The 24,214-nt window shown below is 34.6% G+C and overlaps 1 protein-coding gene across 50 annotated transcripts in view; it reads right to left on the bottom strand.

Moving 5' to 3' along the window:
* The window catches only part of PCM1 (pericentriolar material 1), a 78,520-nt gene that overhangs the window by 41,789 nt on the left and 12,517 nt on the right, over positions 1-24,214 (bottom strand). For 12 of the 50 annotated variants that reach the window (XM_049094942.1, XM_049094943.1, XM_035699808.2 and 9 more), the window contains 18 exons: positions 23,853-24,098; positions 22,522-22,791; positions 21,688-21,858; positions 21,383-21,499; positions 19,715-19,903; positions 15,799-15,976; positions 15,550-15,639; positions 12,711-12,820; positions 11,751-11,967; positions 9,404-9,605; positions 7,666-7,839; positions 6,994-7,151; positions 6,659-6,894; positions 5,218-5,372; positions 4,940-5,069; positions 3,596-3,736; positions 2,894-3,084; positions 1,086-1,289 (listed from right to left, as the gene is read on the bottom strand). In XM_049094942.1, the coding sequence (XP_048950899.1) occupies positions 1,086-1,289; positions 2,894-3,084; positions 3,596-3,736; positions 4,940-5,069; positions 5,218-5,372; positions 6,659-6,894; positions 6,994-7,151; positions 7,666-7,839; positions 9,404-9,605; positions 11,751-11,967; positions 12,711-12,820; positions 15,550-15,639; positions 15,799-15,976; positions 19,715-19,903; positions 21,383-21,499; positions 21,688-21,858; positions 22,522-22,791; positions 23,853-24,098 (3,179 nt within the window). The remainder of the gene's footprint in view (positions 1-1,085; positions 1,290-2,893; positions 3,085-3,595; positions 3,737-4,939; positions 5,070-5,217; positions 5,373-6,658; positions 6,895-6,993; positions 7,152-7,665; positions 7,840-9,403; positions 9,606-11,750; positions 11,968-12,710; positions 12,821-15,549; positions 15,640-15,798; positions 15,977-19,714; positions 19,904-21,382; positions 21,500-21,687; positions 21,859-22,521; positions 22,792-23,852; positions 24,099-24,214) is intronic. The other 38 variants (XM_049094967.1, XM_049094965.1, XM_049094973.1 and 35 more) reach the window with 11 other exon arrangements.

Here is a 24,214-nt window from a genome sequence, read left to right as displayed (position 1 = left end):
ACAGAAGTGTCCATGTAATTCTATATTTTACAAAATGAAAATACTGTATCACAAGCATTTTTCAATTCTTCATGTTTTAAACTTAGCCACAAGATATTCCATCATCAAGTGGAACTCCTTAACCATCTTTTGTTCGTGAAACATTTTTCATTGTTAGAAATAACAATGTAAACGAGTATTTTGTTGATAGGCCTTTTTCAATTATCTATGATTTTCAGTTTTGCTTAGCTCCCCCAAACAGCTTTGCTTAGCACAGATCAATGCTTATGAATCTTGATCCAGTCTAGCTGGGATCTTGACAAAACTCTTATGATACAATTAAAAATATATTTGGTCTTTTACCAGTTGCCAGCAGAGCTCCCAAAACTCTCAGCAACTCCTGAGTGACAGAAGTATCTTTTGATATTCATAATGGCCCCCTTTCAACCATAGCTAAATTCATGCTCATGACTCTTGGCAGGCCCTAAATAGCTTCATGAAGGGAATGGGTCACTAGAAAAATCAACCAGGTGTTTGCAGGGTTGGAACTTTCAGCCCCACCTCAATCTTCAAAAGAGGGAGGCACTAAAGTGAGTTTAATGTCAATGGCCAATGCCTAGGGAATGAGACTTCTACAAAAACTCCTTACCAAGCTGGTTAGGAGAGCTTCTGGGTTGAACACATTTAAGTGCTGGGAAGGTGGCGCACTCAGAGAAAACCCTCTTCCCCCAGCCATTCCTTGTTCTATGCATGTCTTCCATTTGGCCGTTCCTGAGTTGCATCCTTTATAACAAGCAGAGTTCATGAGTTGTTCCAGCAAATTATGAAACTTAAAGAGGGCTCGTGGGAACCCCCAAATTTTTAGCCAAGTCAGACAGAAGTATGAGCACATGGAGACTTGGGGCTTGCAACTAGCACTGAAGTGAGGGCAATCCTGTGGGACTGAGCCCTTAACTTGTGGCAACTGCCCTAACTCCAAGTAGTTAGTATCAGAATTGAACTGAATTTATGATACCCGGCTGGTTCAGAGAATCAGAGAAGTGCTTACTGTCACAAAGACTTGAGACTTCAGGAATCCAAGAAAAAGTTAAGACAGTGAAACTAACCTATTCTTAGTTTCTTTTATGTTGTAAGAGTTATGATTCGCACTGTTAGGAGGATACATAGAAAAGTTATCATTCGAACTTGCATCTTGCTCTTCTTCTTCCTCCTCTTCATCTGTCCGAACAACTCCTTCAGAAAGGTAACCATCTTCATCTCCTTCTTCATCTAGTGCACACTGGGTAGAACCTCCCCATGTTGCCATGGTTCTAGAGATTAAGAGCCAAAAAGTAAGAGATCATTTTGGAGATCAGCTAAATACTTTACTATTTACTATGTGCCAGTCATCGTATCATGTATACATGTATGCATATGAACCTTGTGTGCCTGTATAAAATTTCACTTAATTATAGTATCAAGGTGGGTGGTACTCTCTCCACTGCTAATACACAGAATATGTTTACTGTGCCTTCCACAAAACAATTCTTCAAATAAGTTATAAGTGTATCCCCTAGAACTTTTTTCCTAAACTAAACCCCTTCAATTTTTAACTTCTTGAGCAACAGTTTTCTAGATCAGAGCTGTCCAAAGAACTTTCTGCAATAGTAATAATGACCTATATATGTGTATCCAATATAGTAACCACTAGGTACACATGGCTAACGAGCCCTTAAAATGTGGCTAGTGGGACTGAGAAAGTGAGTTATTAATTTTATTTAATTATAATATGAACAAGTACATATAGGTATGGTGGCTGCCACACTGGAAAGCACAATTCTAGAGCCATGGTTCCCAAACATAGATGCTTATCAAAACTATCCAAAGAACTTTTCTAAAGTTCAGATGTGTGGTACTCAGAAGAGAAAAAAAATACTATGATATAATTTGATAAAGTGTGTTTGGGACTTCAAAACAGAATAAGCTCTTCCATGAGGAAAAGAGGTTTGGTGCAATGCTCCAGAAATGCCACTGGAGGATACCAAAAGGTACAGTCACAACAAATGTGCATTTCAAAATGTTATCTCTGAATATTCCCATATAGGTAAGTAATTAACCAACCTTACAGATGGCTAATTTTTTAGAAATATTCTAAATAGGAAATTTCAAGTGAAAATTCTAAAAATTACATTTTTTAAAGCATTACTTTTTTTTTCCTTAATTTTTGAGTGAGTGAGCAAGCATGCGAGGCGGTGGGTAGCAGAAGGAAAGAGATACTCTTAAGCTCCACGGAGCGTGGAGCCCAATGCGGGGCTCAACTTCATGACCCAAGACCATAACCTGAGCTGATATCAAGAGTCAGCCGCTTAACCGAGACACCCAGATGCCCCAAAACTAAATTTCTTAATCCTTAGGAAATTTACAAACAGGAGATTCCTCATTTAAGTAAAAATGTGCTTATTTCTGGCCTGTTGGGTACTACAAAGTAACAAGTGTTTCACTTTCATAAGCGTAAAACTTAACTAAGAAAATAACGTTTATACGCTCAAGAAAACCTATTATCACCATTTGATCAAGTGCCTTGAGAAGTCAGAAAAGAGCTGGATTTAGTTAAACTGAGTCACTAAGGTGATGCTTAAGGATTAGCCTCACTGGAAAGAGCAGATTTGTGCTAAGAGGGGAAATGAAGCTGCCTGCCCACCTCACATGCCTTAGGTAGGTGGTTTTGTTTTTCTTTTTTAAGATTTTATTTATTTATTCATGAGAGAGAGAGAGAGAGACAGAGGCAGAGATCTAGGCAGAGGGAGAATCAATGTGGGACTTGATCCCAGAACCCCGGGATCATGTCCTAAACCAAAGAAAGAGACTCAATCACTGAGCCACCCAGGCGCCCCAGGTAGGTGATATTAAAAGAAGATTTAAACACTTCTCTTACTTTTCTGTTCTACTCTGTTGAGGCGTACACAGGTTCTCAGATCCATCACTTCTCAATGACACAGCCAGAGGGGATGTAGTTTCAGCTAGACCTTGCCTCCTCTGATGTTCAGCCATCAGTGCTTCAAGCTGCTTTCTTCTCTGCCGTAGCTCTTCCCTTAACATCTCATGTCTTCGCATTTCTGACCACAGCTATTATTTTAAAAATCAGAGTCAAGTTAGTACGAATATCTGGATTTGTCTTAGCCTTAAAGAATAAAAGACAAAGACTTCTATTTTCACTCTATGCTTTTAACACTAAGAAATCCCATGGTTAAAATAATATTTTTGTGATGCGTAAGAAAAAATGAGGCATTAATTCTAATGAAAGCAAGTAGTAGTCAAATATACTTCATCAACTATTTGGAGAAAGTCCTATCTACAAATCACATATAAATAAAAGGCCAAAGAGAATAGGTCTTTCTAACTAAAATGATTATGGTTTGCTGCAGGTATTCCTGAAATACAATTCTGCCAAATATTTGCTAATAATTTTGAAATTATTTTGAAAAGAGCCCAACTTAATTACTTTTTTGAAACAATTATTTCCTCTCAACTAAAAGACACAAAACAAGCTGCACTTGAAATCATCTTTCACAGATACTCAGTTTTTCCTTCAAAACGTGATGTAAGACTTGGGAACAACAGATACAATATACAATACCTCATTATCCACTCCTGAAGGATCTGCAGGCTCAAAAGCAGATTTGCTTGTACTGGTTTCATTCCCATTAACAACTGGGGTTGAAGTAACAGCTGGGATATATTTTTTTGTGGGACAATTACCCGCACTAGTGGCTGACAGCTAAAAAAGGATTAGTAAAAAACTATTATGAGGAATTAAAGCAATTGTTAATTTAATTTCATAAATGTAGTTATTTTACCATTTTCCTGGGGCTCTAATATCAAATTTAATTTGTTACTATCAGACCTCAATTGCTATCATGAGCCAAAGAAAGCCTGACATAACAAACGGATGAAAAGAGAGGGTAAAGTGGATGAGTAGCAGCTACACCTCAGAAGTGGCAGAGACAAGAGGGATAAAATGCTACTGTGCAAATTTTTATATACTCAACCCAACCCTCATATATATTCTTCCAGATGTTAGACTAGGGAGAAGGGAAAAGGACTAAAGTAGAAAAGATGAAGAGTTTAGGAAAAAAAAAAACTCGTTACAGAGAAACATCATTTAATGTGCTTCCCTTTCTTTGAAAATAAAACCTGACAGTAATAAAGCTAACCAAACATTTTTCTTTTTTTAATTAATTAATTAATTAATTTATGATAGTCAGAGAGAGAGAAAGAGAGAGAGAGAGAGAGAGAGAGAGAGAGAGACACAGGCAGTGGGAGAAACAGGCTCCATGCACCGGGAGCCCGACGTGGGACTCGATCCCGGGTCTCCAGGATCGCACCGTGGGCCAAAGGCAGGTGCTAGACCGCTGCGCCACCCAGGGATCCCAAGCTAACCAAACATTTTAAGAAAAATCTCAAAAGAAACTGATGTTCGTGTCCTGTGTTAACCTTACTCCTACTCCTGATTATCTGACATGGTCAAAACTTACTCATTCTCTGTCCAGTCTCAAAGGGTATTATTTAATAAGCAAAGTACAAATATTTAAATTCATTTCCTTAGATAATTCACGATGGTTTAAGAGCTTTATTATGCAATTTTAGGCCAATAAAAGACAGAAATGCTATTCCCTTAAATGCAAAGCTGCAAACAGAATACTTTAATATATTAGTTATGAATACTCCTGTTCTGAATATAAAGTAGCTAGCCCAACAAGTGAAAAAATAGAAGTAATCAGAGTCAATTCCTATGTGCTAACTTTCACAGTAATAAATGTATATCCCTAACCCATTTCATTAGTTCACACATTTCATTAATCATAATAGTGATATAAATGTGTCACCTCAATACTAGAAAAGAGAAGAGTACTTTCCAATGACATTAGGTTTTAAACATCTTTTTTTCAGACAAATGGAAAGAAAGTAAGTTCCTAATTACCTGTAAGTCAGGGCATGCCTTCTGTAATGCTTGAATTTTCTCTTGAATCTCAATCAGTTTCTTTCTTTCTTCCTGCAATTGTCTGAGCTCTCTCTGTTGCTGCTGTAGTTTAGCCTCATAAAACTTCTCTCTATAGTTAAATTGACATTACATTTTCAGTCTCCAATAAATCCGATGGTAGCATTAAGCATGACCTAATACAGTATCTAGCCAAGTAAGTACCTTCTCTATAATAAGCACTAAATTTTTATTAAATTATGCCAATGAGCTTAACATACCTTGCCTTCTCATTTATTCCAGCATCTTTCTGTGTTTTATTGGCATTTCCTCTAGTATTATTTGCACTTTGTTTGTTGTCTTCTTCTGCTGGGTAAAAATCATCCAAATTTGAAGTATTGGCAGAGATAACTCCATGATCTGCTGCATCATCATCCTAAAAAGCATCATTAAATTAAAATAATCTGGAAATCTGACATTATCTGATTCATACCTTAAATACCACTATTTTGTAAAATTTATAGAACATAAATATTAAAGTAGATTAAGTAAATGATTTTTAGAGGACACTGAAGTTCATCCTCTACCAATGGCAGCAAAAGTACTAAAACAAAAAAAGGGTATATTTATAATCTGAGCCGCCAATTACCACTAATGACAAATGTTAAGTTGCCTTTTATCTTGATCAGATACTGAGGTATCAAAGAACAGATTCATAGAGAATATGAAAAAGAACAGAAGCATACCATGAGAGCTGGGAACTCTTGATACTAAATTTTTCTTAGAATGTAACTTTTAAAAAAAATTGTATTTATTTATGTGAGAAAGAGAGAAAACATATGAGTTGAGGGAGGAGTAAAAGGAGAGGGAAGACAATCTTAAGCAGACTCTGCACTAAGCAAAGAGCCCAAGGCAGGGTTCGATCTCACAACAGAGATCACGATTGGAGCTGAAACCAAGAGTTGATGCTTAACCAATTGATCTACTTAGGCACCCCTTAAAATGTAACCTTTACATTTATTATTCCAAATAATCATATCCACTGTCACTTGCTTAAAATTTTCTATTCTCAGTTTGGTCTTTAATTTGCCTAACCAGTGCCAATGGCTCATAATACAAAAACTAATGAAAATATGTGTCATGATTATTGGAAAAACAACTCAAGTTCTTAGCTTCCTAAGGATAGGTCTACATCTGTTAAAATCAATGTACTTATCCTAAGGGAGGTGGAAGCTTGTTGGATAAAACTATTGCATTTTTTAAAAAACATTTAACTCTACATAATTTTATATTTACTCATGTTTTCTCTGAGGACCTCAACTGAAACTTTAGCCTTTGGAAATATCATTCTAATAAAACCTTAGAGAGAGCAGACTCAATTATAAAACTGACTAGGCAATTTTAAGTTTATAGACAGTGTTATTTGGTCTTCTTACTCATCTAAAAACTAACCTAATTCATTCCTAGTGTGGATAAGAAGATTGGAAAGAAACTGAATTGGACTACAATAATAGAGAAGCTGCATCATTAGGCCTTTTCACATAACAAAAAGTGGAAAAATTAAAAGTACAAGAAAAAATACAAAACAAAACTGCCTGATGTTTCAGAGCCAGTGAGAAGGTACCTGAATAACTGTATATCAACTCCAACACTAAAAGAAGAAAGTGACTCAAAACTTACTGTTTTACCCCAGTTTTTTGAAAAAAATCAATCAGTATTTACCTGTACCATAGCAACAAGATCTTGTAACTGTCTTAATTTCTGTTTGGCAGCCATAAGTCTATTGATCTTCTGTTCAAATTCAGCGTCTTCTGCAGCCTCATCAACCAGACTGCTCCTATGACTAGTTAATGAAGCCCCACTGACTCCTTCATCTTCTGCTTCTTCTTCTTCCTCATCGTCTTCACCTTGTGCACCATGAATCCCCTGTTCTCCTTCTCTATTATAGTGACAATCTGCTGAAAGCATGTGTCAATGAAATTAAGACTTTAATAAACTTAAGGAGAGTATTAAGAAAGAAAATCCACTTCAAAAAAACCATTAATAGTCAATCATACCTAAAGAAGGAGGCATGTTCAGAGTCCTTATGTTGGCAGCAGATCTGTTGTTAATTTCACAATTAGAATTAACTGATCTCCCCTCTCTATTATTAGAAACACACTGTGCATTAGAATTACTATTTACTTCATTCCAAGTGGCAGCTACTTGAGGATTTCTAAAAGAAAGGAAACAGCCTGAAGTTACTTAAGGTAAAAAAAGAAGAAAAAAGAAAATCAAAGTTTTAAAACTGCTGATAAAATAATCCCAAACTATGAACATCATTGGCTATTTTTCCATTTAAATTCATATTCTGAATAATCGGCTCTTGCTTTCCATAAACGTCTGCTATTTAGAAATTTAAGAAGAAAAATACCCAAAAGAATCAAAATTATACCTAAAAATAAAGAGGAGGGAAAATGTTAAGTTAGATACTTCTTTATGATTTACTTGCATTTGATCTAACAAACAGCAAATTTACTAACCTACTATACTTAGTGCTTCTCTATTTGTTTTTTTTTTTTTTACAGGGCAAATAAGATTACACTGGCCAAAACAGGAGACTTAAGCAGACTTACAAGAGAAAAGCTTAAATAAAAAGGAAGTACCATTCTATTGAGGTTTTTTGGTTCCATGTTAGAAGCATTCAGTTAGGAGAAACATGTTACAAAAAACAAACTTTAAGTTCTTACCGAATGTTAGTAACAGGTTCAGGGTTTTCATGTTCAGAATCATATTCTGACTCTTCAGTTTCTTCATCTTTTGTGTTTTCATTTACAGCATCTGTCATCATATCTGATGTTTGTTCGTAATAATGAACTAGTTCTCTTAGTTCATTCAATCTCTTTCGAACTTCATTTAACTTCCTGATAAACAACAAAAATGTATATATAAGACCCATTTTAGCAAAATAAAGTATGCAGTATTTCCATATAAGAACAGCCAGCAGAGACAAAATCCAGACCTAGTCAAATACCCAGGGGGTGTGACTACAAAGTAATGAATTTAATTTCAAAGATAGAGCTTACTCATCACTCTATTTTCTTATGACTATTTATTTATTCATAAGAGAGACAGTGAGAAGCAGAGACATAGACAGAGCTATCTATTTATTTATTTATTCATGAGAGACAGAGAGAGAGAGAGGCAGAGACATAGGCAGAGGGAGAAGCAGGCTCCTTGCAGGGAGCCTGATGTGGGACTCGATCCCGGATCCCAGGATCATGCCCTGAGCTGAAGGTAGACACTCAACTGCTGAGCCACCCAGGCATCCCTATTTTCTTATGTCCTATCAGGAACAAAAGCATTAAAAAAAAAAAAAAGTTTCAAGAGGTTATTTGAAGCAGGCTTGGTTTCTTAATAAATAGTGAAGTACTAAATAACCAATTTAAATACTATCTCAGGCAAATCAGGGATGCAGACATTATTAGGCCTTTATAGAAGATTCCTGTTTATAACATATAGAGGTCTATAAAGTGTATAACATGTTTACTCAAAATATTAAGTTTGTTGAGTTTCCATTAAGTGCCAGGAAATATGCCAATTTTTTTTTTTTTTTTTGCCAATGTTTTTTAATCTGTCAAACACCTGTATGAACAGGTATATTATTATTCCCATTTTGCAGATGAAGAAACAAGAGGCTTAGTGAGGATAAGTTATTTGTTCATGGTCACAGAGCCTTGTGAGATACAATTTCAAGGCTTTCTGACTCTAAGCCTGGGCTCTGAATTTAGAATCATTTGAATATAAAAATCTTTTGTTGCAATCCCAGCTATTTCTAATCTTTTTTTTTTCTTAAAGATTTTATTTATTTATTCACAAGAGACAGAGAGAGAGAGAGACAGAGACACAGGCAGAGGGAGAAGCAGGCTCCATGCAGGGAGCCCGACATGGGACTCGATCCTGGGTCTCCAGGATCACACCCTGGGCTGAAGGTGGTGCTAGACCGCTGAGCCACCTGAGCTGCCCTATTTCTAATCTTTTAGCTAGAAAATGGGAATGCATTAGCTCACAAAAATTACCTGTATTACAATGTCACATTTCTCTTAGACAGCTCAAAGAATATAGGTGTCACACACACACACACACACACGCACACTCACTCTTCTACCACCTCTTCAAGAATATTTATCATTTGGGACACCTGGGTAGCTCAGCAGTTGCGTGTCTGCCTTAGGCTCAGGGCATGAACCTAGGGTCCAGGGATTGAGTCCCACGTCGGGTTCCTAGCATGGAGCCTGCTTCTCCCTCTGCCTGTGTCTGTGTCTCGCGCTCTGTCTCTCATAAATAAATAAATAAAATCTTTTAAAAAAAGAGTATGTATATTATGTAAATTCGGTTTTTCCAGAATTTTCAACAAAAAAAAAGCCATAATTTATCCCCATTATTCAATTCTAATCTATGTAAACAATGTTTGTAAAAAGGTTTTACTGGAGTTTTTCAGTTGGATTTAGATGTCCTTCGTTTTCACTCTCATTCTGAGAAACTAGAGAAGCAACAGGATAAGGAACAGATGATGTGAAGCTGTTGGATTCTCCATTGACAACTGGTGCTAAGCCTATAGGAGCAGAGGGTGCTGAAGTTGTACTTCTCTGATCCACACTTCTTTGTGGAGAAGCTGAAGAAGGCACAACTACAAAAAAAAAAAAAAAAAAAAAAAAAAAATTAGACAAGACCAGGTAACGTAAGTAAACAAATACGGCATCAAAAAATATTCACGCAGCTTGCTTATATCTAAAACTAAAAAGTAAAAACCATTAACATCTTAAATTCTGTAGCTTTAAATTTCAGAAACTTAAGGACATAATAGCCAGGCCACTTGTTCAACCAAAAACATTTAAAACAGAAAAAAAAAAAAAATAAAATAAAAAAGGAACAAGGTGGAAATTGACAAGAACTATTACATTCCATCTTAAAAAGTGACCAACATGTTCCTCTGATAAACCTGATTCTAGGTTAAGTTATACAGGGCAAATGTGTATGATGTTCAGCACCCCATCTACAAATCTTTACAACCCTATCAGATTAGGTCCCTAAGAGTGTTCCAAATCCACAGCTCAGAGTAATTATATCTGGTCTCCAGGATGAAATTTTCCTTGCTCCAAAAGATAAAACAAACTGTTAAAGTGACTGTAGTAAATTCATGCCATAAAATACAACTCAACAATAAAACTTTCTAATTAGATGATGGCTCATCTTCTACAGTCCTTGAACTCTGTTAATTACTTTTCTGTCCACATGGATCAAAGATATCTCATACCTTTAAGGCAATGAATGATGATTAAAAAGCTTTGCACTTCTCCATCTCCATCACTTTAAAACTATGTCATTTATCTCTTTCTCAGAGGGACAACTATAATTATTTGTTGCTCATATTATCAATTGCTACAACTGGTTTCCAGCAGTCTCTTTGCTCTATTCCTGACTGTTGTACCTTTTGCTGCTGAAAAGACCTTTTTTTTAGAGTCATCAGTAGGCAGAGTGCTACTTTTTTATGTATATAAAACTGACCACAGGGCCTTGAGTACAACTTTGGAGTATTAAGTTTTTCTTAGCTGTGTCCATCTGTATAAAATAAGCACTGGGATCAGATTATAATCTAGAGGAGAGACTAGCAAAGGTCTGGGAAAAGAAAGGATCATGTTTTAGGCAGAATTATTAAGGTTTTTCGAGGGGATAGCAAAGAAACAGGAGAGGAGTAAAGAACAAGGAACAGGGACTCCAGAGAGGTTTTTGGTATCCCTTGTCTTTTTTTTTTTTTTAAATATATTTTTTAAAGATTTTATTTATTTATTCATGAGAGACACACAGACAGAGAGAGAGAGGCGGAGACACAGGTGGAGAGAGAAGCAGGCTTCCATGCTGGGAGCCCGATGCGGAACTCGATCCTGGGTCCCCAGGGTCATACCCAAGACAGGCACTCAACCTCTGAGCCACCAGGCATCCCGTTATCCCTGGTCTTTTCTTTAATAAGACAGCTGGCATGTTGAATAATGACCAGCTAAGGTTGACTACAGATCAGTTTCCCATACTAGAGTTCCTATTACTGTTTGGGTAAGAGGCAGGGACCCGGCTTGAGAAGGTGTGAAGACAGGAACTGAGGAACAGTAACTGGATTTGAATCAGACAGAGGCAAGTAAAATATCTGTGAGGCAGGAAAGGTAATTCCTAAAGCATAACTAGTAGGACTATGCTTTTCCTATCCCTCTTAAGATGATTATTTATATACTGCAAAGAAGTTGTAAACTTTTTAGTTATATAGTCTACAAGTTATAAACTATAGAAGTTACTAATTTTCTGCATTAAACTGTATGTACTATATACGTTTTTCATGTCTCCTTTTTGTATAAACACTTTCTAAATCTGTTTCAGAGTTTTTAAATCCAAGTACAAATTTGGATTAATTTTTCCTTTAAGGGAAAATTAAATATGGTAAAAAATCCAGTAATGTATGTTCAAGTATCTAATAGTTTACCTTCTCTTTTTCTTTCCCCTAAATTAAAATCCTACCTAGTTTCTAAGGCCTAACTTTATTCTTTCCCTTTACTGAATTATAGAACAGATCTACCATCTATTTGGTTATCATCATATATTGCTGTGTTACTTATTGCCATGTTACTTAAAAACTTTCCCCATGCAAGTCCTATCTCCCCTCAAATACTGTAATTTTCTTGAGGAACTAGTTCATTCATTCATGACATATTTACTAAATAACTACTGCATGCCAGTACACAGTCATGTGTCCTCTACCTAATATTGCAGAGCCAGATTTACTTACATGATGAATTGTTCAGATGTTGATCTCGAAGTGTATGAAGTTCTCCAAGTAGTTTGTCCATTTTTTGTTTCTTTTCCTGTAATACTCTCATTTTGCTAAACAGTTGTACTTTCTCATCAGGTAAGTGTTCTGAAACTGATGGATTCCTGCTCTGGGATACCTCCCTAGTTAATGAAAGACTTTCTGCTTGTCTTCTATTGTCTGGAACAGTTGGAGGCTTATTTAAAATAAAAAAAGAAGACGAAGACCACCAAAGTAATTAAAGGTTTCATTCTCCTTTTAAAACACATTAATACTCTCCATAAAAAGCAATAAATATTTGTCTAGGTTGTGCTGGTGGGTAAGCATATGCCTTTCCAATTCCAAAGTTACACACTATTTCCTAATGTGCCACTATAACATATATATGGTTCTATGGACACACATAACTACATAGTGGTCTTGAATTCACTAGACTGAATTACTATCTGGATCTAAATTAAGTGCTAAAAATGTCATACATTCTGAAATTAAACTTAAGAACTTTCTCCAAAATTGTTAGTAAAATGTTTAAGGACAGATATTCAAATATAACCTAAGCTTTAGAGGTTAAGATGACCATACAGAATCATTGAGAGGGAAAAAGAACATATTATCTAGTAGCACACAAAAAGAAAGTTTCACTCATCACTCCATTCAAAGTAGATTTTCCTCTAGTTTAGTGTTTCTCCAACTGTAGTCCCGACACTGCCAGCAGTGGAATCCCATGGTGGGGAAGCCCACCTCAAATATATGAATCATACATACTTTTGGGGGTGAGGGGATCCCACTGATCAGAAAACTACGTTTTTGGTTTTTTGTTTGTTTGTTTTTAAACAAAACAAAATGCCAGGTGATATTTATATGCTTAGTGAAGTTTGGGAACCACTGGTTTAATTACTATGATTTTAAACTCAGCTATACTAAAAATAATTAAATTACCTGAGAATCACGAAGCTGATTATGAAAACGCTGAATTAAATCATTCAATTCTTCATTTAGTTCAGAGGTGATACTAACTCCAGATACGCTACCTGTAGTTTCTGTTACAACTGGAAAGAAAATTAGCCATTCATTAAAGCAAAAAAAAATCAACAGATCTTTTCAATTTCTGTGAAGCTAAAAATAAATTCTGGAGGGATAAAAATGAATAAAAAAAAAATCTTACGAAAAAAAAATCTTACGTAATAATTTAAAACTAGTTAACCCTCAGATTTACCTCTCAAGCAATCATTTTAATAGAAATTTCCATCTAATCTGAAAACAGAGACACAGAAAACTCTGGTATAGTGGTTTATCTTTTTCTGTCCCATCCAATTAAGAATAGTGACTCAATGGAGCAGGGAGAGGACAGGCCTATCAGATTGGGTGAGGGGAGTGGCAAGGAGAGTGGTTAATTTGAAAAAACACAGCTGATGGGGATCCCTAGGTGGCACAGCGGTTTAGCGCCTGCCTTTGGCTCAGGGCGCAATACTGGAGACCCAGGATCGAATCCCACGTCGGGCTCCCGGTGCATGGAGCCTGCTTCTCCCTCTGCCTATGTCTCTGCCTCTCTCTCTCTCTCTCTCAGTGACTATCATAAAAAAAAAAAAGAAAAAAGAAAAAAAAAAAAAACCCACAGCTGATACTGACAGGTCTCAATCCTTACTTCTCCCACAGAATCAAGACAGGTGCTGGCAAACTTTTCCTAAAGATTCAGATAGTACATGTGTTAGGCTTTGTGGAAATATAGTTTTTGTCCCAACTACCCAACTCTGCTATTGCAGGGAAAAAGCAACCATAAATATATAAACAAGCATGGATATATGCCATAAAACTTTATTTTACACAGTGGGCCAAATCCAGCTGGCCACAGCTTGCTGACCTTTGCAGAACAGATAATTTACTAAGTAGCTGCATATGATACAACTCATACTACAAGACCATAGTCTTTAGCTTCCTATGGCAGTATTCCTGAGGCAGTATTCTGAACACAATTTTGATAATGGTTACTGCTCTACTACCCAACCAACCCTTGCTTATCCTTTCCAGTTCTAAAACAGACATTGGCTATAAATTTTTTTTTATTTTTAAATTTTTTATATAAATTGTTTTATTTTAATTTTTTAAGATTTTATTTATTCATGAGAGACAGAGAGAGAGAAAGAGAGAGAGGCAGAGACACAGAGGAGAAGCAGGCTCCATGCAGAAGCCTCATGTGGGACTCGATCCTGGGACTTCAGGATCATGCCCGGGGCCAAAGGCAGGTGCCAAACTACTGAGCCACCCAGGGATCCCCCAATACCTTCTGTTTTAAAGAAACGTATTAGCCTTTTCAATAAGAAGTTAGAATTACAGGGCTAAACAGAAGCCCAAGTTTCTACTGCAAACTCTACTTTGAAAAGAAATAAATTCCAGTGTAGATAACTAAAACATTGCTAATTCAGTAATTACAGAACTCTCCCATGACTATTATTTTGCCTTGCTTACATACAAGAAGATTAAATACTATCATTCTAGTTTTTTACCAGAAATCTCATAAATACAAGAGAAAATATTTCAAAATTACTAACCTAAAATTCTTTTTGAAATAATATAAAAAACAAATTTAATCTTAAACTCTTGTTCATTCTCCTGGTGCCTGCCTCATTAACTTCAAAGAAAAAGGAAAGGTTCATATATTCAGAAAAAGACAACCTCTAACCTAGAATTCAAGAAATCTGATCTTTCTAATATTTCATATTAGTACAGGCAAGTCACAAACTCTTGTGTTAGAGCTCCTTCTCTACAAAATAAGACTAAGAGAAAAAACTGATGACTAATCTACAATTTTGTGATAATCAAAATGAGATGATATAAACCTAAGTATTTCAAATAACATCACCACCTCAGGCAAATCTCTGAAATCTAGATCTTGGAAAATATTTAAAAGGTTAGTCATTAGCCATTAACTAGTATTAATAATTATTTAAATATTTTATTTTAAATTATCTATTTCCTAAATATAAATGTAAAAGCTAATGAGCTCTGGACTTTTCAACGAAAAAATGAGTTGAAAAAATATGTAATCACTTCTATATATTACACATACATGTTAAGATATACAATTATATAATTATTACAAAAGAGTAAGTTACTTGCAAGCCATAAAGTTCCATATGCAAATGCATAATTAAATTATATGTAACAGAGATCAGAGGGCTAAGCCACTGGACTAGGTGTGGACAGCAGCATAAATTGAGTAGTAGTAACAAGGTAACCTCAGTGAGGACCTAAAATATAAAATAGTTCACAGGAAATAAATTATTAGTACCCTAGGATAACAGACTGGAAAATATACCTTAGTTTTACTGAGTTTTAATAGGTGACAAGTTGTTTTCAACTTCATGAAAAATTAAACAGGTTTGAAGATGATGAAACAAACTATAAATTTAGATTCAATACTAAAGAATTCAATGCAATTTCTACCTAAATGATACATGGCTATAAAGGAAGAAGGAAAAGTGAAAAAAAAAAAAAAATGTTTGAGTCTCAGAAAAGCTATATATAGAATATAAATACAGTTCAAAGGAACTAGTGTATACAACTGAGCACCTGACACAACAAAGCTACTATGGACATCAGAAGCTAAAGCAGCTCTACAAATGTACTCACTGTCTCCCTTGAGGTTTTGACCTTCCCTTGGTAGGCAAGAAAAGTATGGTAATCCCAAGTGAATAGAGTACAGAAGGTGGGGAAAAAAACCATGAAGAGCCCTATCAATGCAAGGTACAAAAACAGAACTACAGCCTGCCCCTTTTACCTCTTAAGGGTACTCTCTGATGAAAAGGAGAGCGAGCTGGCTGGCTGCCCGGTACAGTATGATGGCCAGGTGTTGTCCCTGCAACCTTTTCTGCATAACCAGAGATAGAAAAGCACAGGACAGCGTAAGCCTCATATGTAGGTTTCTAAACTAGTCAACAATCAAGATCTGACTATATAATAACCAGCATCCACCTTGCAATACCATTATTGAGACTTGCTTATAACAACATGCTAGGCTGTAGCATACCAGAATCATCCATCACAGCAATAGCTTGCTCTGCTTTGTGCTGCAGAGCAAGAAGAGCAGCCTGTCTTCCCTGCAGAGCTCTCAGTTGCTCCTGCTGTTGTAACATCCTTTTTAATAAGTCATGCTGTTTCTTCAAATTTTCTATCTCTTCCATAGGCTCCTGCTGAGGATCTCTGGCCTGGAAAATAAGACCAACAATACTTATATATCTGATCATTAAAATTCATACTCTTGTTTCAACTACCAATGGCACAGTACAGATATAGAAGATAAATTAGTATTAAATACTCAATCCCAGATACAGTTTTAGTAGACTTGAAGAAAAGAGTAAGAATAAAATGATGACATAGAGATAGCCTGCCATGTTAAGTAGGCTAGATAATTTCACAGTAAAAGATAAGCAACAGCTTAGCATGAAGAGGAATTAACCAAGATAAAAAAGGAAGTCAGAAGGTCAAAAAGAGCGCACGCACATGAGCACACACAAGTGTGTGCACTTATAAGGCTACTATTTACACACACACACAAATCCAGGCCTTACAGCAAAGGAAGAATAGATCATACCAGGTTAATATCCTAAAATATCCTTGAAGATCAGACTAAAAAAACCTATTGCCCCACTTCTAGAAGCAATATTAAAAAACACTAATAAACGAAAACAAACCTACTATTTTCTAATCAAGGACAAAAATTGCAGAAACACATTTTTACTTGGCAACTTGATGTAAACAGCTTTCATTTACTTGCATCTCATTCCATAAGCATAAAATAAAGCAGAAAACTTCATATTTTGTATCCAAGATATTATGTTTTCTCTTAAAATATGCTCATTTAGCTGAGTCTGAGAACATAAGGAAGTAGAAAGACTATGATTGGAATATTTGATGTAGAAATCAGAGAAGCCCAGTCAGTGCTGCCTCAATCCTGTACTGACTGACTAGACTTCATGAACATGGAAGATAAGTAACTATCTTGGTCAAATCAGTATTTATTGAAGATTTTCCCATTGTCTTGAATTGCCAAAAAAAATTAAAGCCCTTTTCAAGTTAACTTCTATGTACTCAGTTCTCTCCCAACATTATGCAAGAAAAAAAAAAATATATATATATATATATATGCAAGCAGAGTTAGGTTGCTAACATTTACATTCATCATTCATTCCTGTCAAAATTGGTCTTAGTTCTGGTTTATTCCAATTTAAAATCCTCCCATTTAAAAAATACGTAGTTCAGACCTCAAGGTAACCTTAAAGCTAGCTAATTTTAAAGCGTTTAAATAACATTCTGGAGTTTTACCCTTTAAAAAGCAAATTTTTAAAAAGAACTTTAATCCTTGTTAGTCACATTTATTTGCAAAACTCTGATACTCAAATTGTAAAGATTTCTGAACTTTTTAAGTAAACACAATTATCTTCAAATTTTTCACTAATCCAAAAATGAATTCTCAAATTTTGAAATTAGTAGTTTATTACTGTTTAATAAACTCTGCATCCATATAAGTAACATTTCAAACTAATACTCAGAAAATCTGAGCTGAGGGAGGCAAGAAGTGACTACAGTAAAATATAAAGATGAGAAAATGGAAAAAAAAAATACCTAAGGATTAGAACATGCCAAACAGATGGTGCATGGAATAGGAATCCAAAAGAGAAGTGAAGAATATATTCACCCTTCAAACACATATTTTCACTTTCACTTAAACTTTTTGAGTCACCTCCAACATGTACATTTTTAGTTTACAGATAAAAAAATATCTTAGACATGAACTCCAAAGTTGCATACAGGTAACAATCCAACTTCAGAAAACTCTTATCTTCCTTTCCTCTAGTCAAGAGGTTCCTCCAATCATTCTTCATGATCCAAATATACATTTGTAACTTTAAAGTACTTCAGAAAATATGTACTCCATTTTTTTTCATGTGAAAAAGGTGAGGAACTGTAAGTCCAGAGAAGATAAAGCTGTGATTTATCCAATTATCACAGTTAGGGCAAGTCAGGTTCCTAAGCTGTAGGTTAGTGTTTTCCACACCAGATGGCTTGCCCCAAAATTACAGGCTTTAGATGGTTTTAAATACAAACACCTAAGACACAATGTCTAAGGAAACAATCTGGTTTGGGAGACAAAATTAGGCCATGTGAAATAACTAGAAATGATGAAAATAATATCAGAAAAAAGAGAGCAGATAATATCAATAAAAGCTTTATAAAGTTTCTAAAAGCGGCAAGCAAATGTGCAGGAAAGAGAGAATGGAAAAATGATGAGGGCATGGGTACTTGTGGAAGGCTTCTTTTTTAAAATTATGCTAAGTGTTATGTCTATAAAATATTCCATAAAATGGATTCTGTCCTTATAAGCAGCTGGAGAATATCAACCATTTCCCATCAAGCCATTTCCTATTCAAGGCTGCCCTTGAATCTCAACTTTTTTTTTTTCATTCTTTCCTAACAGAAAATGGTATCTTAAAAGGATAAGTAGGGAATGAAGGTGAGGTGGGGACAACACAATTCTGCACAGCAGAGGAAAAATAAAGTCAGTTGGCGAGAATGAGTGTTTTCCTAATAAAAAAAAATACTATGAACAGAGTATTCAAAGAACTACCCTAGAATAGCTCTAAGAATCGAAAGATTAAAAGAGAATCAAATTGAATAACCTCCAACAAAAGAGTTCAGTAAAGAGTAATATTCACTTATAAGGCTACTATTCAAGGAAACTGAAAAACAGAAAAATGGTTTTTAAAAATAAATATATCACCTTAGGAAAAAAAAACTGGCAGATATGATACTACGCTGTAGTTACTTCAAAAGTTCTGTTTGTCACTGTTCAGACTTAAAGAGAACAATAAGTTCCAAAGAATATTTATTGTATAACACTTTCTCTTTTCCAATGCTACTAGTTTTAAAAATAATCAGCTACTTAATTTACTTTTGGGCACCTTTTGCTTACTACTTCATAGTAAGATCATTTTAGCTGATTTCAAGCAGTATCCTCAAATTCTTATAGGAGCCGGGGGGGGGGGGGGGGACTGCAAAAATACTTAGAGGCTTTGTTGTTTCCAAACAGCCAGAAAAAAAGTATTATGTACATAACAAAATAAAGACTAATCCTAGTTAATACAAGCTACTAAAAAAAACATAAGAAATTAGTATAATCTATACTTAATAGAACTGTATTTTATTCTTGCCAAATGGATATGAACACTTTTTTATAAATGCTTTCACTGAAACTTGTTTTAAGTGTACTACACAAAGAGCGGTCTTTAAACCTTTCCTAAGGGTCTTTATGCAAATCACAGAAAATTAAAAGAATATTGGGAGCAAAAATTGGAGGAAATAAACCAGCAGAAACAATTAACAGACAAGTCAACTTTTAAGTATTTTTCTAAAAAAGAAAAAGAATGGAAGAGGTTTTCATTTTCAACAAGAACAAAAATATACACTACAAAAGGAAAAAAGGGGAAAAAAAGCACTATAAAAATACTTCATTCTTAGAAAAAACAGGGAAACTAATAGCTTACTCCATTTTTTTTTTTAATGAATGACTACCAGAATTAAAACAAAACTTAAAAGTACCATGTTCATCCATGAATGCAAATATCAAGAAACAAAAGGCAACTAATGGTTAAGGTTTAAGAATGTTCTGAGTTCTCAACAGCAAAAAAAGAAAATGGATTAAGTCCTTTGTTAACACAAATTAGATACGGCTGCCACACATAACCCATGGAGTATAAGAAAGCAGAGAAGAATAAAAACACTAAGGGAGAGCATTTTTACTAGGGCGAATTACAATATAATTAGCCATGTTAATAACATATATTTAAGAGTAATAGCAACAACAGAAAGGCAAATAAGGAAGAGGAAATGTGAACAAAAGAGGGGCTCATTTTAGAGACTTCCCAAATTAATATTGTGAAATATACCTTTGAGGGAAATCCACGTTTTCGGTTATATTTCCTATCAGGCCTCAGTTCCCTGTCACTCTGAGGAGGTCTGTCACCTTTCCCTTTTGGACTTGTGGTAACGTCAATGTCTGAAACCTGTTCTTGTGAAGCTGAATTCCCTAGTTTGTCCTCAATGCACGGCCGAATTCTCAGACTAAAAGATTCCTCCTTTATTAAATAGTGTAGCATATTAATTTCTTAACACAAACTCCTGTTTAACATACAAGCCAGCCTTGTGAATAAATACAAAAATTTTACCAGTCCATCTCTTTAAAAATCAATCCACCCTCCCCCAAGTGGCAATAAACTTAGACTTTTAAATTTTTGTAGACTAGACTAATGCTTACTATAATCAAGTATCATATTATATCCTAGGCAGGCAATTTCCAAACTATACAACTGAAGCACTTTTAATATTTATTCTGCTGTTATTAATATCAACTTTCATTATGTCGTTTTATGCTTAAAAAAATTCTCATCATGGTGAACACTTTATATGCTAGTATATAAATCAAAATAATAAACTATACCATTTCCCACCCCTCCCCAACAGAATTCCTTTACCCACATTCCCCAACTCTTCCATTTCTGCTAGAATGAAATATGAGGAAAAAAATTATTCTCAGCACCACTGTAAACAGACAATTTCCCCACAACAGAATCTATTTTCAACAGTTGTTTGGATCAAGTCCTATGAATATCTATCTCCTGGTGAAAATATGTAGGAAAAAAAATTCAAATTTCCTCTTCAAATTAGGAAGGGCAGGGAAGAGAAAGGATGCAGGTAAGAAACTATGCAGGCCAATACTAAAAGGAAACAAACCCTCAAATTTCTCATGCTGAATGGTATTTTGGAACGTATCTCAGAAACAAAAGATATACACACATGGTCATCATTTCATAAGAAAAGCTTTACTGGTAATAGGTTTTGAAGTTTACTAGTGCATGGTTATAGTTGCACCTGCTAAAATAAAAACGCTTAGAAAGCATGTTTTGAAGCACACTACCTTCTATGAACTAAGTTTATTTTACAAAGCTTTCCTCAAAGTTCTGTAAATCCCTGATTATTTTTCCAAAAGATAGTATTTTGATAAAGTTCATTTTACAGAGTTAGAAATTGTGTTTTTCTCACCGTGAATAAATCATAATGTAAATGCTACCCTGTACAAACTTTATCTCCATATTTCAGGTCATCTAATTTTGCTACAGTTCAAAGCTAGCCCAAGGTGTGAAAAATCCTAGTGGCCTTCAAATGAGTCCTCAATAGCAAAAGAACTTGGACTCTTCCAAGAGACAATATACTTAGTAATGATACTTTGTACTTCTAGCTCTTATATCCATGATGAAGTTTAACTTTCCCAATGCTTCTTAAAATGAGTAAAGCTGTGCTAATGAAACCAAGAGATCTGCAAGCAGATCACAAATCATTAGATTTTCAAATCAACCATGAAAACATTTAATGTCACTAAGTAAAACTTTTATACTTCCACGTTTAAAAAGAATATATACAGCATTAACAATTTGAGGGTTTCTTCCCTGAAATATACTTTTCATTAAGGAATGCCTATAAAAGATATCCTCTTGAAAAATAGGGGAAAAGTTTAAATCTTCATTTCCAGCACTTTTAATTACCAAAAAGCCGCTTACCGTGGTATCTGAAGCCTCAGACTGCACATCTATGTTTAGCGATGTGCTCTCAGCTACAGAACCAGATCCCACAGCTGAATCTATAGTCCGAACATCCTCCTCCTCATTTTCTCTAGCCTGAAATATTTTAGTGGTATAAATCATACAACTATTAAAAAGGGCAAGAAAATGTTATAATGGATGGCACGATTTTTTGAAAACATATTAACTCCTCTGGGGTGGAATCAGAATGTCATCAGTATATGTATACACTAATAATACCAAAAATATAACTCAATATATCACTTAAAAGGTCCAAAACTTACAAGGATTTTTTGAAGAAATTTCATATATGACTTTTCTTGTTCTTTAAGGTGATCTATTAGATGAGTAAGGCGCTCAACATTAGCAGATCTTTCATTTTTCTCTACAAGATCTTCCCGCATGGAACTAGCTTTAGTAATATAATCACGAATCTGAACGAGCCTGCTTACAATCTGCATGAAAAACATTTGGGAGTAAAAAAAAAAAGCATGAAAATAAAGAATATGTAAAACTGAACATAATGCATTTCACAGCAACACTTCTACATATTTTTTTATTTCAAATATAGTAACCAAAGATGTGTCTAGGTTTTATCATTTGAATTCATACATGGAAAAGATCTGAATCATATTTAGAATTTAACCAAAAAATAACTGTGAATTTAAAATTTTCAATAAATAAATTTCACAACTGGTTTTAATTTATATTACCTAAAAAATTTTATTTACAGAACTGCATGCCTTTAAACTGCTACTGATGTAAATTTTTTCTCATGTTTACTTTTTCCTTATAAGTATAAATACTTTTTTGAAAGTATTTATAATGATTTAAGAAAATTCTTACAACAATTACTCACATTGTAACTCCTCTCTACTAAAAATTGGCAACACAGACATTGGCAGGTAAACAGAAGATTTTAATTTACAATATGCCATTTCTACAATCATTTTGGGTAAAAAGAAATTTATACTAGATTGAATAAATCTGAGAGATTAATGAGGAGAGTCTGGAAATACCTAACTAAAATTCCTATGTGCATAACTCAATAAAAATTTCTTAATATTTCTGCTTTGAAGTTCGTGAAAGGAGAAAGAGTGAAAGAAAACATTTTTCACCTGGCTGCTCTCCATTGCAGGCTCTCCTCTTCCATCTTCTTCAGAGACTTGACAGTTTTGCAAAAGATCATTACTTAAAGCGGAAGCAAACAACTCTTTACATTGTGTTGACCCAATCATTTCTCTCTTTGGAGGACTTATAGCAGCATCTTTGCTCTTGTTAGTATTAATCTGCATAGGTAAAAAGTTGAAGGGCTTTCGGTTCTCACTAAGCTGACGTTTGTTGTTAGCAGCTGTTGCTCTCCCTTGAGAATCGCTTCCAATGCTTCTCTACAAATGAAAAAGAAACCAAATCCCACAAACATTAATTTTTCAACAATGAAAAAAAATGCCAATGTTCTTAATTAGTTTCATCATCAGATATTGATTCAGGAAGTAAACATAAACAGCTCTGTCCAAAGATTCAAAAAAGATTCAAATCTACAAAAAAGTCTTTTACTAAAATATCAAAATTTGATCAACAACTCCTCTTATTCCTCATTTTGTCAGACATAATTCAACTGATGAATATGAGGAAAATCAATCTAAATGAAGTACCAGGACTACGAACTGTATTTATAACTTACATTGCTAATCATACTTGTTTACCAAATTCTGTATGGGCTATGGACCCAATGAGTAGATCTTAATATAAACATTAGCATTAGAATCTCTCTAGATGAAGCACTGCCTGAAAAACTGCTCAGCTCAGTGCCTGGTATGTAGTAAATGTTCAGTAACTGGTAAATAGACAACTAAATGGCAGATGATGACCACCATCATCGTACCAGACTTGAACATAGCTTTATGCATATTTGGTAAACTGTTTCTCTCTCTAAAGCACAGATGTTGACAATAAAACATCTGTTAAGAGTTCATTATCATATCCATTTACTTTTAAGTTCCAAATTTTATTCCAGTGATTATAAAACCAACCAGTTTTATTTTAAATTTGAGGTAATCAAAATTAATTAATTAATTAATTAATTTGAGGTAATTAGAACATCCCACACTTAGCCAATGATAAATATTCTAAACTGGATCTTCCCTGTTGCTTAATAGCAATCTTACTCACTAACATGTAAAATTTAGTTTCATGATGAAATGATTTACATTAGTCATAGAGTAGTAGTAATAAATAAAATCACAAAAGAGTTGTCCTTAGCAAGTTTAGAAACAAAACCTTTGCTGTCCCAAAGCTCATAATACCACCACCACCAATTAAAATTCTTTCCATATATGAAGAAATTAAGAATAAGGAAATAAAGAGCTCACTTTTTATTATTAAATTATTAAACCCATTCTAAATATTTCCCATAGTTATAACTTCATTTTTAAAATGCTTCACAAACCTGATCTAAATCACTGAAGTTTATCCGCTGTTTAAGTTTCTCTAGTTCGGCCTGCTCTGGGACAGACATCTGAGTCACATATCTACTATGTGGAAACGAATGTGGAGTCTTTGTTCTTCGCCTTCCCACTCCTGGTGATGACTCCGGAGAAATATCATTAGTTACCCTTTTATCACTTTCTACACCAAACTTTTTCTTATTCTTTTCTGATGATTTATTTGCTTTCTTCTGTTGGCCACCCCAATCCTTTAAAAAAGTAAAGGCACAGGTTAATCCAGCCTCTGTCAAACCAGAAAAGTAATTTTATATGCTTAAAAATTTGTAGTCAGTCTTAAAGATAAAAATGACAAAATATTTTTCAC

This window comes from Canis lupus, chromosome 16 (assembly GCF_003254725.2).
Source record: "Canis lupus dingo isolate Sandy chromosome 16, ASM325472v2, whole genome shotgun sequence".
Classification (NCBI taxonomy): domain Eukaryota; kingdom Metazoa; phylum Chordata; class Mammalia; order Carnivora; family Canidae; genus Canis; species Canis lupus.
The sequence above is the reverse complement of the archived record's forward strand: the minus strand, read 5'-3'. Positions and strand labels throughout refer to the sequence as shown.